The 12902-nt window shown below is 47.8% G+C and overlaps 1 protein-coding gene across 5 annotated transcripts in view; it reads left to right on the top strand.

The window, feature by feature from the left end:
* Positions 1 to 12587, top strand: part of cdc42bpab (CDC42 binding protein kinase alpha (DMPK-like) b) — a 67729-nt gene extending 55142 nt beyond the window's left edge. For 3 of the 5 annotated variants that reach the window (XM_079291311.1, XM_079291309.1, XM_079291313.1), the window contains 18 exons: positions 453 to 572; positions 1287 to 1370; positions 1597 to 1702; positions 1931 to 2067; positions 2237 to 2376; positions 3133 to 3214; positions 3335 to 3554; positions 3828 to 3890; positions 4034 to 4287; positions 4405 to 4529; positions 4731 to 4945; positions 5031 to 5128; positions 5824 to 5908; positions 6221 to 6344; positions 6530 to 6647; positions 7193 to 7310; positions 7428 to 7585; positions 9482 to 12587. In XM_079291311.1, the coding sequence (XP_079147437.1) occupies positions 453 to 572; positions 1287 to 1370; positions 1597 to 1702; positions 1931 to 2067; positions 2237 to 2376; positions 3133 to 3214; positions 3335 to 3554; positions 3828 to 3890; positions 4034 to 4287; positions 4405 to 4529; positions 4731 to 4945; positions 5031 to 5128; positions 5824 to 5908; positions 6221 to 6344; positions 6530 to 6647; positions 7193 to 7310; positions 7428 to 7585; positions 9482 to 9613 (2379 nt within the window). In that variant the 3' untranslated portion in view covers positions 9614 to 12587. The remainder of the gene's footprint in view (positions 1 to 452; positions 573 to 1286; positions 1371 to 1596; positions 1703 to 1930; positions 2068 to 2236; positions 2377 to 3132; positions 3215 to 3334; positions 3555 to 3827; positions 3891 to 4033; positions 4288 to 4404; positions 4530 to 4730; positions 4946 to 5030; positions 5129 to 5823; positions 5909 to 6220; positions 6345 to 6529; positions 6648 to 7192; positions 7311 to 7427; positions 7586 to 9481) is intronic. The other 2 variants (XM_079291310.1, XM_079291312.1) reach the window with 2 other exon arrangements.
* The last annotated feature ends 315 nt before the right edge of the window (positions 12588 to 12902 follow it).

Raw genomic sequence — 12902 nt, 5'->3', positions numbered from 1 at the left:
TTATATTCCTTTTTGTGCTGCCTGTGTGCATTGGTGTTGGTGTGTTTTTTTCTTTTCATTCAGTTTAGCTTTATGAATGGCCATGCATGGTGTATGGTGTATGCTTGTGGTGTCTCAAATTAGCATGGTCCCTGGGCTGTGATGTGTTCCCGTGTGGTAAAATACATGGGGTACAATAAAGTTGTGGTGGTTTTCCTTTGTGGCTTTTAAAGTCCAGTGAATATGATGACATATATTGACAATATTTGTGTATACTGTCTTCCATTTGTGTATCATGGCACCCGCTACTTCTCTCTAAGTTTGAATGCAGCATATTGTTCTTTGGTTTGTTTTGTTAAATTAAAACTCTCCTTTCCATCGCTCTCTTTTTGTCCTCCCTTTCTCACTTATCCTTTCTCACTTTTCCCCTGTGTCTTCTCGCGCTCCTCCATCCTGCCTCTCTCTCTCCTCAGGTGGACTCTATTGATAACTTCACCCCCTCCAACACTCCATCCAGGGAAGATGACCCCAAGTCCCACCTAAAGTCCCGATCGCGGTCACCCTCCATGGCTAGTGATGTGGAGCCCATAGAGGTCAGACAATCCCTAAGTCTGTTATTGTATCGAGGCTGGTATCCTACCAGCAACATAGATGTAGAAGATGTCTGAGTACAAGAGGACTATATGTCGGGTGTAATTCCCTATCCTATCCTATCCCCAGTTAGGTCTGATTTAGAAGATGTGCATTGGAATAATGAAGATTATAAGACTGGTATAGTTCTCTCTTTAAACATGGCAGATCTGTATGTCTGGCATGTGGAGGAAGAAAACAAATGCATCCAAATATTCTTCACACCAACTCAAGCAGCTGAAACTGTGACTCAGCATCTCACAATACCACATTTGTCAAATAGGTCAGCCCATGTGAATTGCAAGTAACTCAATTATAGAGAAATGTGAGCCGTGCATTGAAAAGGAGAACATTGAGGCCAGCAGCAGACTTCAGGCTGTTCTCAGACTGTTGGTGACTATGGTGCTGCGAGTCAACACCAGTGTCCTAATTGTGGACTCGTGGTGCATGTAGGAGCAGATATACGACTTGCAAGTTCCTCAAATTAAAAAGTATTAATGGAGTCAACCTAAAGCCAGTTGAACTGTATGGATGTGAACAGAGAATATGAGTCATTGCTAATATTTTGCTAATCGGAGTCTGTTGGAAACTGAAGAGAATCCGTGCACCGTCACCCATACATTGATCACAAACACAGCATCTCACTGCTGCCTGTTTTTGTGTGTTCTATGGTGCAGCTGATGGACCATCCTCCTCGCACAGTCCAGACCCCCACCATGCGCTCAGGAGGGTACGGCAGCATTGGACGCTCCTCTCCCAAGGTCAGACATTCTTTCTTTTGCCTTATGTTTTGATGCTTTTAATGGTTTTATGTGAAGCACTTTGAATTACCTTGTTGTTGAAATGTGCTATACAAATAAACTTGCCTTGCCTTGTAGGCTCGCACTTCATTGTTGAACTTTGCCACAACAGACTTCATGTGTTGTTAATAACCACTGATTGTGTCTCTCTTGCTCGATCATGCTCATTTCTTCACGCACTCCACAGCCCAAAGCACATCAGTTTGTGGTGAAGTCGTTCAGCACTCCCACTAAGTGTAACCAGTGCACTTCCCTCATGGTGGGGCTCATACGTCAAGGCTGCACCTGTGAAGGTAAGGACAGGAATATCGAAACGGTGACTTAAACTGTTCTGCCAACTCTGATTTAACCCGTAGACACCATTGAATCTCTATAACACACCCAAAACCTGTATAATATATTGCCTCAATGATCCCAGTTTATATTATTCTCATCTTAAAGTTCAACTAATTCCCAATGATACATGCCCAGTTAAACACCTCATTCGTCCTCACCTTGTCTCCGTCTCTCTCCTTGTCCAGTGTGTAACTTCTCCTGCCATGTAACCTGTGCGGACAAGGCTCCGGCTGTGTGTCCCGTTCCCCAGGACCAGACCAAGGGCCCGCTGGGGATCGACCCCCAGAGGGGTATTGGTACTGCGTACGAAGGACACGTCAGGGTGAGTCACGCCCTGGTTGTCTATGCCCACTTGAGTGCAGATGCCCCAAGTGGTAATTCAATCTGAATTGTCACCTTTGCATTTCTAACACTGTAGAAGGTATTTCTGCTCCGACCTGCGGTGTAGGTCCATGTTATTTCATTCACCCATGTCTCTGTGTCTGTCTTAGGTGCCCAAACCGACAGGAGTGAAGAAAGGTTGGCAGAGAGCGATGGCTGTGGTGTGTGACTTCAAACTGTTCCTCTACGAACTGGGAGAAGGAAAAGCCACGCAACCAAGTGTAGTAGTCAGCCAAGTCATAGATATGAGGTAGGAGAAGTGTGGAAAGTCTTCTTAGTCATTAATGAATACTCTGTTCTGTCCTACATAGTTTGGTGCTTTGGTTTAGCTGATAAATGTGACAAAGACAAAAAGAAAATAGTCACATTTCAGAAGCTGAATCTAGAAAATGTTTGCCATTTTTGCTAGAAAATGACTCTATAGATTATCAAATAGTTGCAGATTCATTTTCTGTCTCATCATTTAATGCATTAATAATCTCTATAAACATATCTTTATATGAATGCAGAATCTGTACACAAGGTTTTGGTTTTGGAAGCGTTCTGGTTTCTGCAGTCCATTTGTAGTCTGAGTCGTATCGACCAATCACGTGTGAGCGGGCTTTGGTTGAATGCAGGTAAACATCTGTGAGGAGAGTTAAAGAGGCGGACCGCACTGGCCCAAATGCAATCTAGGGACTCTGGCTATCGTCTGACGATGATTTAGCATTTTATTAACCAAAACATTATCTGCATTGAAACATGAAACAATCGGCTCGTCTCTCAACTCCAACTTCATTTTCGCATCTTCATCTTCATCTTCATCGTGCAAGTGCAAGGGAAATAAATTCTGAGGCGGATAACTGCTGGCTCCACCGGAACCACAGACATAATCTGCATTGCCCCCAGAGGCTTTAATTGTCATCAAATGGATGGGCGATGGATTCTGAGGTTGTAGAATATTCGACCAATCGTGGCAGCTCTAGGTCCTGGATGTCTAACCTTTGATCTCATTCCTGTCATCCAGGGATGAAGAGTTTTCAGTCAGTTCTGTCCTGGCCTCTGATGTCATCCACGCCAGCCGCAAAGATATCCCTTGTATATTCAGAGTAAGTTTTCTTTATAGTTTTGTTTTTAGCAACCTAAAGTTTCCAAATGATCTGAATCCCATGAAATTCTGAAATACTATTCAACACCGTAATGTGACCTTTCACCTCTCCTCTCCTCAGGTGACAGCGTCCCAGCTCTCCCACTCCAGCAACCACAAGCCCTCCATCCTGATCCTGGCCGACAGCGATCAGGAGAGGAACAAATGGGTGGGCCTCCTCAACGAGCTCCACCGCATCCTCAAGAAGAACAAGCTCAAGGAGCGCTTCGTCTACGTCCCCAAGGAGGCTTACGACAGCACCCTGCCGCTCATCAAGACAACACAGTCTGCTGCTATCATCGGTGGGCCTTCAGCACTCACAGCACTACAAGAAAACATGATGCGTCCCTGCTGATCAGCATCCCAGATGTACATTCGGTCTGGTTTCTATGCAGTACTTATCTCAACAATAGACGGCTCTTTCTTTGTGTATGTAGTTGTTCCAGGTACAGCTCTTTTCTTTACAGAGAACCAATTAGCTTCCTGTTGCGAAAATAGAAACTAGCAGATTGGAACCTTTCCTGTCTCCGTACTGGCACTGAAACGGACGCCTGCTTCATTTGCTTTGCCCTCAGATCACGAGCGCGTCGCTCTGGGCAACGAGGAAGGCCTTTTCGTCATCCATGTCACCAAAGATGGTAAGATCCACTCTCGAGGATCTGTTCTGTCCTTGTTCACTTGTTTTGTCCCCCCCTTGCTGTTGTAAATGTGTTACTGTGTGTTCTTGTTACTCCTTTCTCTCCCTCCTTCGTCCTCACTTCTTTACTCACTCCGTCCTCAGAAATAATCCGGGTGGGGGACAACAAGAAGGTGTACCACATCGACCTGATTCTGCAGGAGCAGCTGCTGGCGGTCATCTCCGGCAGGAACCGCCACGTCCGTCTCTTCCCCACGCAGGCCTTGGACGGCCGTGAGACCGAGTCCTACAAGCTGGCTGAGACAAAAGGCTGCCAGACCGTCGTCTCCGGCCCCGTCCGCAACGGCTCGCTCACCTGCCTGTGCGTGGCCATGAAGAGACAAATCATCTGCTACGAGGTCAGAACACACAGAATAATTAATAATGAATGAATCATTTCTTTCTCGCTAACTTGAGTGCTGTGTTTAGCTTTTTGTTTCTCTAATTGATATCACTTTCTGCTGTAAAACCTCCAGGTGAATAAGAGTAAAGGACGTCACCGTCGACTACGAGAGGTGCAGGCCCCGGGGCCCGTTCAGTGGATGGGTCTGCTCACCGAGCGTCTCTATGTGGGCTACCAGTCTGGCTTCACCCGCTACAGGTACGCTACCTGCTCACGGACTGACCTCGATACAGTGCAGATGCTATTTTAATGGTTCTGATGTCTGTTTCTGCTGTTACCATATGTTAAGGTTTGTTTATTGGAGTTGCTGAAGACTTTGACCAAATGATTTGAGTCACATGTCTGATATATGTATCAACTAAATGGTCTCAGTGAGTCTGACTCTGATGTCCTCCACAGTGTCCATGGTGACATGTCCCCTGTCAACCTGCTCCACCACGAGGACCACACCCTGGCCTTCATCCCCCAGCAGAACCTGGAGGCCCTCTGTTGTGTGGAGATCTCCAGCAAGGAGCTGCTGCTGTGCTTCAGCTCCATCGGAGTATACGTGGACTCCCAGGGCCGCAGGTCACGTCAGCAGGAGCTGATGTGGCCAGCTGTTCCCTACTCTGCCTGTGAGTGCAGGGGATCCTGTTCAGTCACATGGTGATGAAATGAACAGGCAGATTTCTGAACAAAATTACTTTTCCTTCTGTCCAGGCTACAACGCCCCCTACCTGTCAGTGTACAGCGAGAACGCCGTCGATGTGTTTGATGTCAACACCATGGAGTGGATTCAGACCATCCCTCTCAAGAAGGTCAGTGCTGTGGACGTTGTTGTGATTATGACGTGACTAAAGCAGGGGGCAGCCTCCAGGTCTGAAAAGTGAAGCCAATGCTTCATGTCTTGAATCTGCATTCTCTCTAGTGTCCACCAGGGGGCGACTCCTCTGGTTGTATAGAAGTCTATGAGAAAATGACTCTACTTCTCTCTTGTTTTATTACCTCAGTAAACATTGTAAACATGAGTTTATGTCTCAATCTCTAGTTTCAAGTCTTCTTCAACACAGCATGATGTTCATTTAGTACATTATGGTCCATTTAGAGTCACACAGACCATAAAGCTTCAGATATTGGTCATCTCTAAATGTCTTATTCAGCGTTGGGTTGTACTTAGCTCCACTCTCTCGCGTCACTTCTGCTCACAGAAACACAAAATGGTGACGGCTCAAACTCATTGTTTCTAAACCGTAGATGTCTCGGTGACTTTGTCCACGTCTTCTATATTCTATCTATGGTGTTGAGTCCTCCAGACACCTGGATGCACCTCTGGCTCCACCTGGTGGATTAGATGAATGAATCCTATTTGCCTCTGTCACCATAGCAACCAGACTTATTCTTCTGATTGCCGCCCCGCCATATTGATAGATGAAATAACTCCAGATTTCAGATTTGTGATTACTGATCAGGAATCAGTTTTGCTTCATGATAGATGTCTCTACTTCCCCTTCAGGTGCGCCCCCTGAACGTTGACGGCTCTCTGAACCTGCTGGGACTGGAAACAGTCCGGCTCATCTACTTTAGAAACAAGATGGCCGGTAAGAACACCACGCGGCTAAAAACTACAACAATGTCAAGGATGACCGAGTACATTCTATTGTAATTCCATTGTGAAGTCGAGGGCGTTCAGCTCCAGCAGGAGATGTAGCTGCAGGCCTTGGAGCAGATGGGCTCTTATTTGCTCACTGTTTAACCCTTCATCTGCTCCTTGCATAACATGTTCTGTACAACAAAAGCAGCTTGAGTAGCAGCAGAAGGTTTGACTTGCTGCTCTACAGCACCAAAGCACATTTGCATCGCTTTGTAGTCGTTCACGTAAACATGCCTGCGGCTTTGCTGCGCTCTTCCAGAGGGCGATGAGCTGGTCGTCCCAGAGACGTCAGACAACAGCAGGAAGCAGATGGTGCGCAGCATGAACAACAAGAGACGCTTCTCCTTCCGGGTGCCGGAGGAAGAGCGGCTTCAGCAGAGGAGGTCGGTACATTTCTACTCGCTCTGCATCACCCCAATCACTTTCATCAAATACACTTGCTTGTACAGCTGCCTTCTCACTGAAGAGCATGCAGGGGAACCAAAACCAATATTACATGCTGTAGATATTCAACAGCAGTAAAAGCTCTGTCTCTCGACTTATCTTCTCTTTGTGTTTGTGTTTCCAGAGAGATGCTGCGAGATCCAGAGATGAGGAACAAGCTGATCTCTAACCCCACCAACTTCAACCACGTGGCCCACATGGGACCAGGAGACGGGATCCAGATCCTTAAAGACTTACCCATGGTACACTCACACATACATTTATATACATGCGCACACACACACACACTTGCATAAGTACATACAGGTGCACACACATTGTTCTTAAAGACTTGTTTAGGCAGACTGGAGCACACAAACATAGAGGTACATATTCAAACAGACACACTGGGACTGTTTGACATGTGTGTGTTTGTAGACCGGCTTTTGTAGACCCCCCCCCCCCCCCCACCACCCTGCAGCATGTCAACAACTGAGCAGAGAAAGTCTCAGTTTCCAAATGATTCCCTGTTTAGTGAAGGAACCTGAAAAGCTTGGTTGAGTCACACGGTGAGCTCCTCCCTCTCATGCTGCTCCTCCTGACCGGCTGTGCGTTAACGGAGACCATGCACGTGCCTCTCTGCTCAAACCTCAGTGGCCAATCACCCGCGGCGCCACCTTGTGTTCAGCTGTAGAGCATGTCGTCCATCCACGCTCCTCACTCCTGTGCCCTGCACTGTGTGTGTGTGTGTGTGCGTGTGCGCTCTGTGTGCGTGTGCGCGCGTGCTCTGTGTGCGTGTTTAAACCAGAACGTTCGTGTTCAGGAGAGCCGCGCGGGCTTCAGCGGTTCGGTCAGCATCCCCTCCATCACCAAGAACCGCGGCGAGCCGGGCCGCTCCATGAGCGCCAGCAGCGGACTGGGCATACGTGAGTAACCGCAGGACCCCGTCGCTCCTCGTAGAACCAGAGTCACTTCAGTAACTTCCATCCGCCGCAGCATGAATTTCTTTCTCAAGTATTCTTCCGTCCGTCCTCTCCGTCCAGGCTCGTCCTCCCAGAACGGCAACGCCCTGCGCAGAGAGCTGTCCAGCGGAAGCTACGGATCCAAACGGCAGACCATGACCTCTCCCTCTGAGAGCTCGCTGTCCTCTGGCGGAGGCATGGACTGTGGTGACGCTCCACTCTCCCAGTTTGACAGAGAGGTCCGTAAATACACCGTCGCTGTACACATCACGAGAGTCTGTGTGAAACACTGTCTTTAAAGAGAGTTTGTTACGGATGGCCGTCATCCAAATGCACATCCTGATTGTAGAAGCTAGACGTCATCAAGTGTTTGAAGAAGCGATCCCATTGTTCCCCGTTGAAAGAACTCCTCCCTGTCCCATCCGTCACAAACATCCCGGCCTCTCACCTCATCCACCTCTCTGACCCACTGGTTGGCTCCCTTCTCCCCCTGTATAGCCTCTCAATGGTACCTGCTTCAGCTTTAGCTCGGGCTAGTTGTTGCCTCAAACGACTGAATTGAACTACTGTTGATGAACAGTTTGAACCCATCTCGAACACCTGAGATGTAAGTGGAGTCAGACAGAGGTGGCGTTTCGTCAGTCGTCCTCCTGTGTCGCTTCCTGTTCACGTAGCACCGTCGGTTTTATACATTTCCTTACAAATACAATGGATCAAACGATAAATACATCAGTTCTTGCGGCAACTTCTACCTCCCGCCCACCCATCCACCCAGACCGCCTGCCATCCTCCCCGTGACCCCCCCCTTCCCCTTCCCCCATCCTCATGGCCCATACGCCTGGACACTGTCAGCTCCATTTTTGCCCCATCCCACTCAGCTGTGCCTCACCCCCCCCTCCCCTCCGCCTCCCCCGCCCCAGCATGTTGTCTGTGGGCCGGGCGCTGAGTTCTGAACTCTCCTCTGCAGTGGCAGGCAGTCTCACCGTCGGAGAAGACCCCCGATCTGAAAAGGGCTTTAAGGACCCTGCTTAGTAAGATGAAGGTAATGTCAACAGCTGCCACGACTGCACCCAAACACGGAGAACACACTGTGTCATTTTCAATATCTGTCAAACCAACGCATCAGCACGCGGTGTGTTTGAAGCTGTCGTCACATGTTAGCCGAGCCTCCGCCCTGCCACGGCTCTCGCTGCTCCATTTCAGCCCCGTCACCTCAGCAGCATCTGTTTCACCCGAGCATCGGTCTGCCCTCGCCTGGCCGGGGTCATGTGTCCCTTTTCTGATTTGAATCGGCTGCTGAATCACAGCGCATGTCTGCTTCCACTCAGCCCCGTGTTTCTAACCACGAGCAGTCCGGCTCAGAGCACAACTAGGCCAGACGGACACCCAACAATGAGCGTGCTCAGGGCTCCACTCAGCTCCCTGCAGGAAATCACTCTTTCTGTGAAGGGAAAATACATCAAAGTGATTGATGTCATTCGATTGCATCTCTGGTTCAAAAGACAATGGCTGACTGGTTCATATGGGCAGTGCTTCTCCCAATACACAACCTCTGCAGCCTCTGCACTCAACACATAGAGCAGACAGCTGCCCATCTACATTGACCTGTGAAAGGCTCCTGTGTGTGAGATGTGAGAATAGATGGCTGACAGCACTTTGCAGTGTGAGTGTGTGACGCTTCATAGCTCCGGTGTGTTGTTACTGCAGCCGTAGATGGTGGAGGTGAGGCAGTGGAGCTTAGAGGGAAGGAGTGGCGAGCATCCTGTCTGGTTTAATGTCCTCACATAAGTCAGTCATACTGTATGTGCCCCCCCCCCCCCCCCCTCCCCCTCATCTGGCCTGGCTGCATGTTTGTTTTCCTTCAGCTGATCATTTCTGGTCAATTGAGCTGTTCATGTGCTGATGATGTGGAAGATGAGGGTGGGGGGGGGGGAGAGCAATGACTTCAATCTGCTGCTTTCATCATCTTATTTATGCACTTTTACCCCTTTTCACCCACTTGCTTCACCTCTCTCTCTCTCTCTCTCTCTCTCTCTCTCTCTCTCTCTCTCTCTCTCTCTCTCTGTCTCTGTCTCTGTCTCTGTCTCTGTCTCTGTCTCTCTGTCTCTGTCTCTGTCTGTCTCTTTCTCCTCCAGGATTCGGATTCGCCCCGTCACTCCACGGCCTCCAACAGTTCCACCTTCAGCAGCCCTCCCAGTCCGGCCTCCCCACACAAGGCCAAGTCCCTGTCCCTGGAGAGCACAGACCGCATGGGCTGGGACACATGAGCCTCCGTCAGCCCCCCCCCCCAACAACCCCACCGATCTGACCGACAGCACAGGACTCCAAAAACCCTCCTCCCCCTCTCGCATCCTCTCTGAATACTCCCCCTCACTGCCCAGAGAACTGCACCTCCCAACCAACATTCGTCCCACTTTTACAACCTCCGTTTGTCTCTCGTCGTACTTCCAGGACACTGAGAGAGTCCGTGGTTCTGAAGTACGAGTGGTAGTGTACACGTGAGCGCTGATGTTTGAGGGTGCAAAGTGTGTGTGTTTGAGAGAAGCTGTGCATGTGTGGATTCAGAACGTATGATACAGGAAAGAGAAGCTCCCGGCTCGGCTCAGTTCAGCTACCAAGCGAAGCGTCGTCCCTCTGTCCTCGGCCCCTCTGTCCTCGGCCCCTCTGTCCTCGGCCCCTCTGTCCTCGGCCCCTCTGTCCTCGGCCCCTCTGTCCTCGGCTCCTCTGTCCTCGGCCCCTGTTGAGATTCACTCTAGACTCTAAAACCTCACGATGCAACAAAAAGAGAAGAGGATTAATATGGAGAGAAGGTGATTTGTACTTGTACATAGGACCCTCTGGGTTTTAGGGGACAATTTTAATTTATTTATCAATCTTAGACGAGGAAAGCTTGGTTTGCGTCATGGCCTGAATCAGACGGGTGGAGCTTAGCCCCTCCTCTCTTCCCTCCTTTGCTTTCTCTTTGGGTGCTGCAAAAATTGAAAATGTAAAAAAAAAAGAGAAAGGAAAGCAACGATTTTTGTTGTTTCTTTTGCTCATGATATTAAGTGCAGTGACTTCATAATGTTTTATTTTGACCATCAGCAACAAGCAGCGTGACATCACACCACAGCTCCTCTGTGCTACATCATCCAGCAGCCCCTGGACGTGTCCTCCGTCGTAGCGCTGACGTCTCTCTGCTGTACAACCAAACTGAACAGCTCGCGGCTTCCACCACAATAATGTACATAGGTTCAAAGTAGAGAGTAATATATGATAAGGAACATACTATAGCCAACTAACCGGGAGAGACACAAAATCCTCTTTCGCTTTTATTTTCCATGTTTTGTTTCTTCCGGGTGATTTGGGGTTGTATTCACACAAAAAGGCCATTTTAAACCACTTTCCAGTTTTCTTTTTTTACCGATTGATTTTAGATTGGTTTGTTTTATATCGTATGTACGACACGCATTGTGTGTTTGTTTTGATTTTTCCCTTTTTCCCCACTCTGTTTGAGTGAAGAAACCTCCCGTATGGATGGACGTACTGTAGAGTGAACACGTGAACTATCACACACACACACTGAGGTGGTGTTTTCATGCAGCCGATGCCTTGTCCTGCTCTGATCATTTCATCAACAGTGTGTGTGTGTTGTGAATGGGCTGTGGTCCTGGATGGGGAGAGCAGTCCTTCCACCGAGCGTGATTTAACCAAAAAGAGGGAGACTTGGACACTGTTTTGTCTTTCTCACAGCCGTTGCATATTCTGAAGTTTTGGTTGATCTGTTCACTACAAAGCAACATTTGTAAGAGCTCTTGATTAACGAGAACAACACTAAAATGAGAATGTAAACACTACAGTTAGCACCGTTTTGTCTTGATAGAGCGCAGATACGATGACCTCAGACCTGTTGTCTGTAGACCTCACAGGGCTGGAGCTCTAAACCCCTCCAGCCGGCTTTTCTTTGGCAGCGTGGAAAAGCCTCTGAAAGAGCATTTTACGGTGTGGCAGCTCCTGGCAGGAGAGCGGGGCGTTCACAGCCAAACCCACTTACCTCTGTTCATCTCCCTCTGCTGACACACCCACAGAAGAAGCATTTGACTGGAGGAGTCGCTCATAGGGCAGAATGAGGTGGAACTGTGAGGGAACAATAAGCACGGGGCTGAAAAGTGTCCCGACATTGAACACTAACTACAATGTGGTTCTAATGTGGTATTATCTGTGAGCTGAGCACACGTACTGTGTTTAGGAACAGGCTGAGAGCTTCATGTGCCCAACAGATTCCTGGGTCACAACCCTCCACTTTATTCTTGTTTGTCAGAAAGGGAAACGAGTTCGTCGGTGCTCATTCCTGCCGATTCCCCAGTTTTGAACAGTGCTAAAAAACCCATTCCAAGTTTCTTTTCTTTTTTTTTTTCTTCTTTTTTTTTTTTTAAGTATTCCATTTTTTAAGCAGAGAGACGGGAGGTTTGGAACGCCTCAGTGTGACGCAGCTGCTTTTATTCCAAACAAACAACCACCTCTTGTAAGGCTAGTGAGTCTGGAGTGTCTGTAGAATGTATTAGATGGGGGGGCGGGCTGTTTTAGCCAGGTGTTTTATTGTTGGCCATTATTGTACAGAAAAACTGACCCTAGACATGCCAGTTTAAGGAGAGGGGAGGAGAAACTCAGGAAATGTCAGAACCAATGAATTATTTTCATTTTTATGAAAATGAGTCTGTTTGATGGATGGATATGAGAGAGAGAGAGAGAGAGAGAGGGATGAGTCTGGCTGTAGTGAGCAGTAGATGTGACCCGGTGGAGAAGACGGGAAGAAGAAGAAGGTGACTTATGGCTGAGGTGCCACCGCGGTAACATTTAAGAAGAAAATAATACAAAAATAATTCAAACGCCTTTGCATTTCAGTGAGGTCTTATCTACAGTACCTTCGATATTATTTTGCTCTTTCATATCATATTACACTTTTTTTCTAGGATTGCTTTGTAATAATTTGTACAGTTTTGCATGTTGTAGATGTAATCTTTTGTTTTTTCGGTTTGTTTTACTTGGACTTGCTCCTTTTTGAACGGTTTGGGCGTTTTACTGAGGATAACCCACTACAGGTGATGTAGATTATTTTTTGCACAAAAAAAAAATATTTAAGGTGTAAGGTCAAAACAAAAAATAATGTATGGAACTGTCTGCCACACTCATGTGGAGAACTCATTATATTAACCTGACTCTGATGTATTTCAATAAAGCGGAGGGCTGTTACAAATACAATCCAGTGTGTCGCCGTGTGGTCATTACTTCTGATGAATGTCTCTGTCCGTTCTTTACAAAAACTTTATTACAACGGTTCCCTTTTTACATCTATACAGCTTTTGCCACTCGAGGAAATGTTGGTCTAACATTTGACAGTAGCCACATGTAAGGTCACATTTGAAACGGGACAAACTACTGATTCTAATTTAAGGACGCTCTATCTATTCAAACTGAAGGTGTGTCCACACAAAGAGCCACTGAACAGACATCGTACCCACTGTGTTAGCAACGCCAGCTGTTCAGCTCCTAACAGGCAGATGTTGAAGTAGAAGC

This window comes from Melanostigma gelatinosum (assembly GCF_949748355.1).
Source record: "Melanostigma gelatinosum genome assembly, chromosome: 19".
In the NCBI taxonomy this organism is placed as follows: Eukaryota; Metazoa; Chordata; class Actinopteri; order Perciformes; family Zoarcidae; genus Melanostigma; species Melanostigma gelatinosum.
This window is presented reverse-complemented; position numbering and strand designations above follow the sequence as displayed.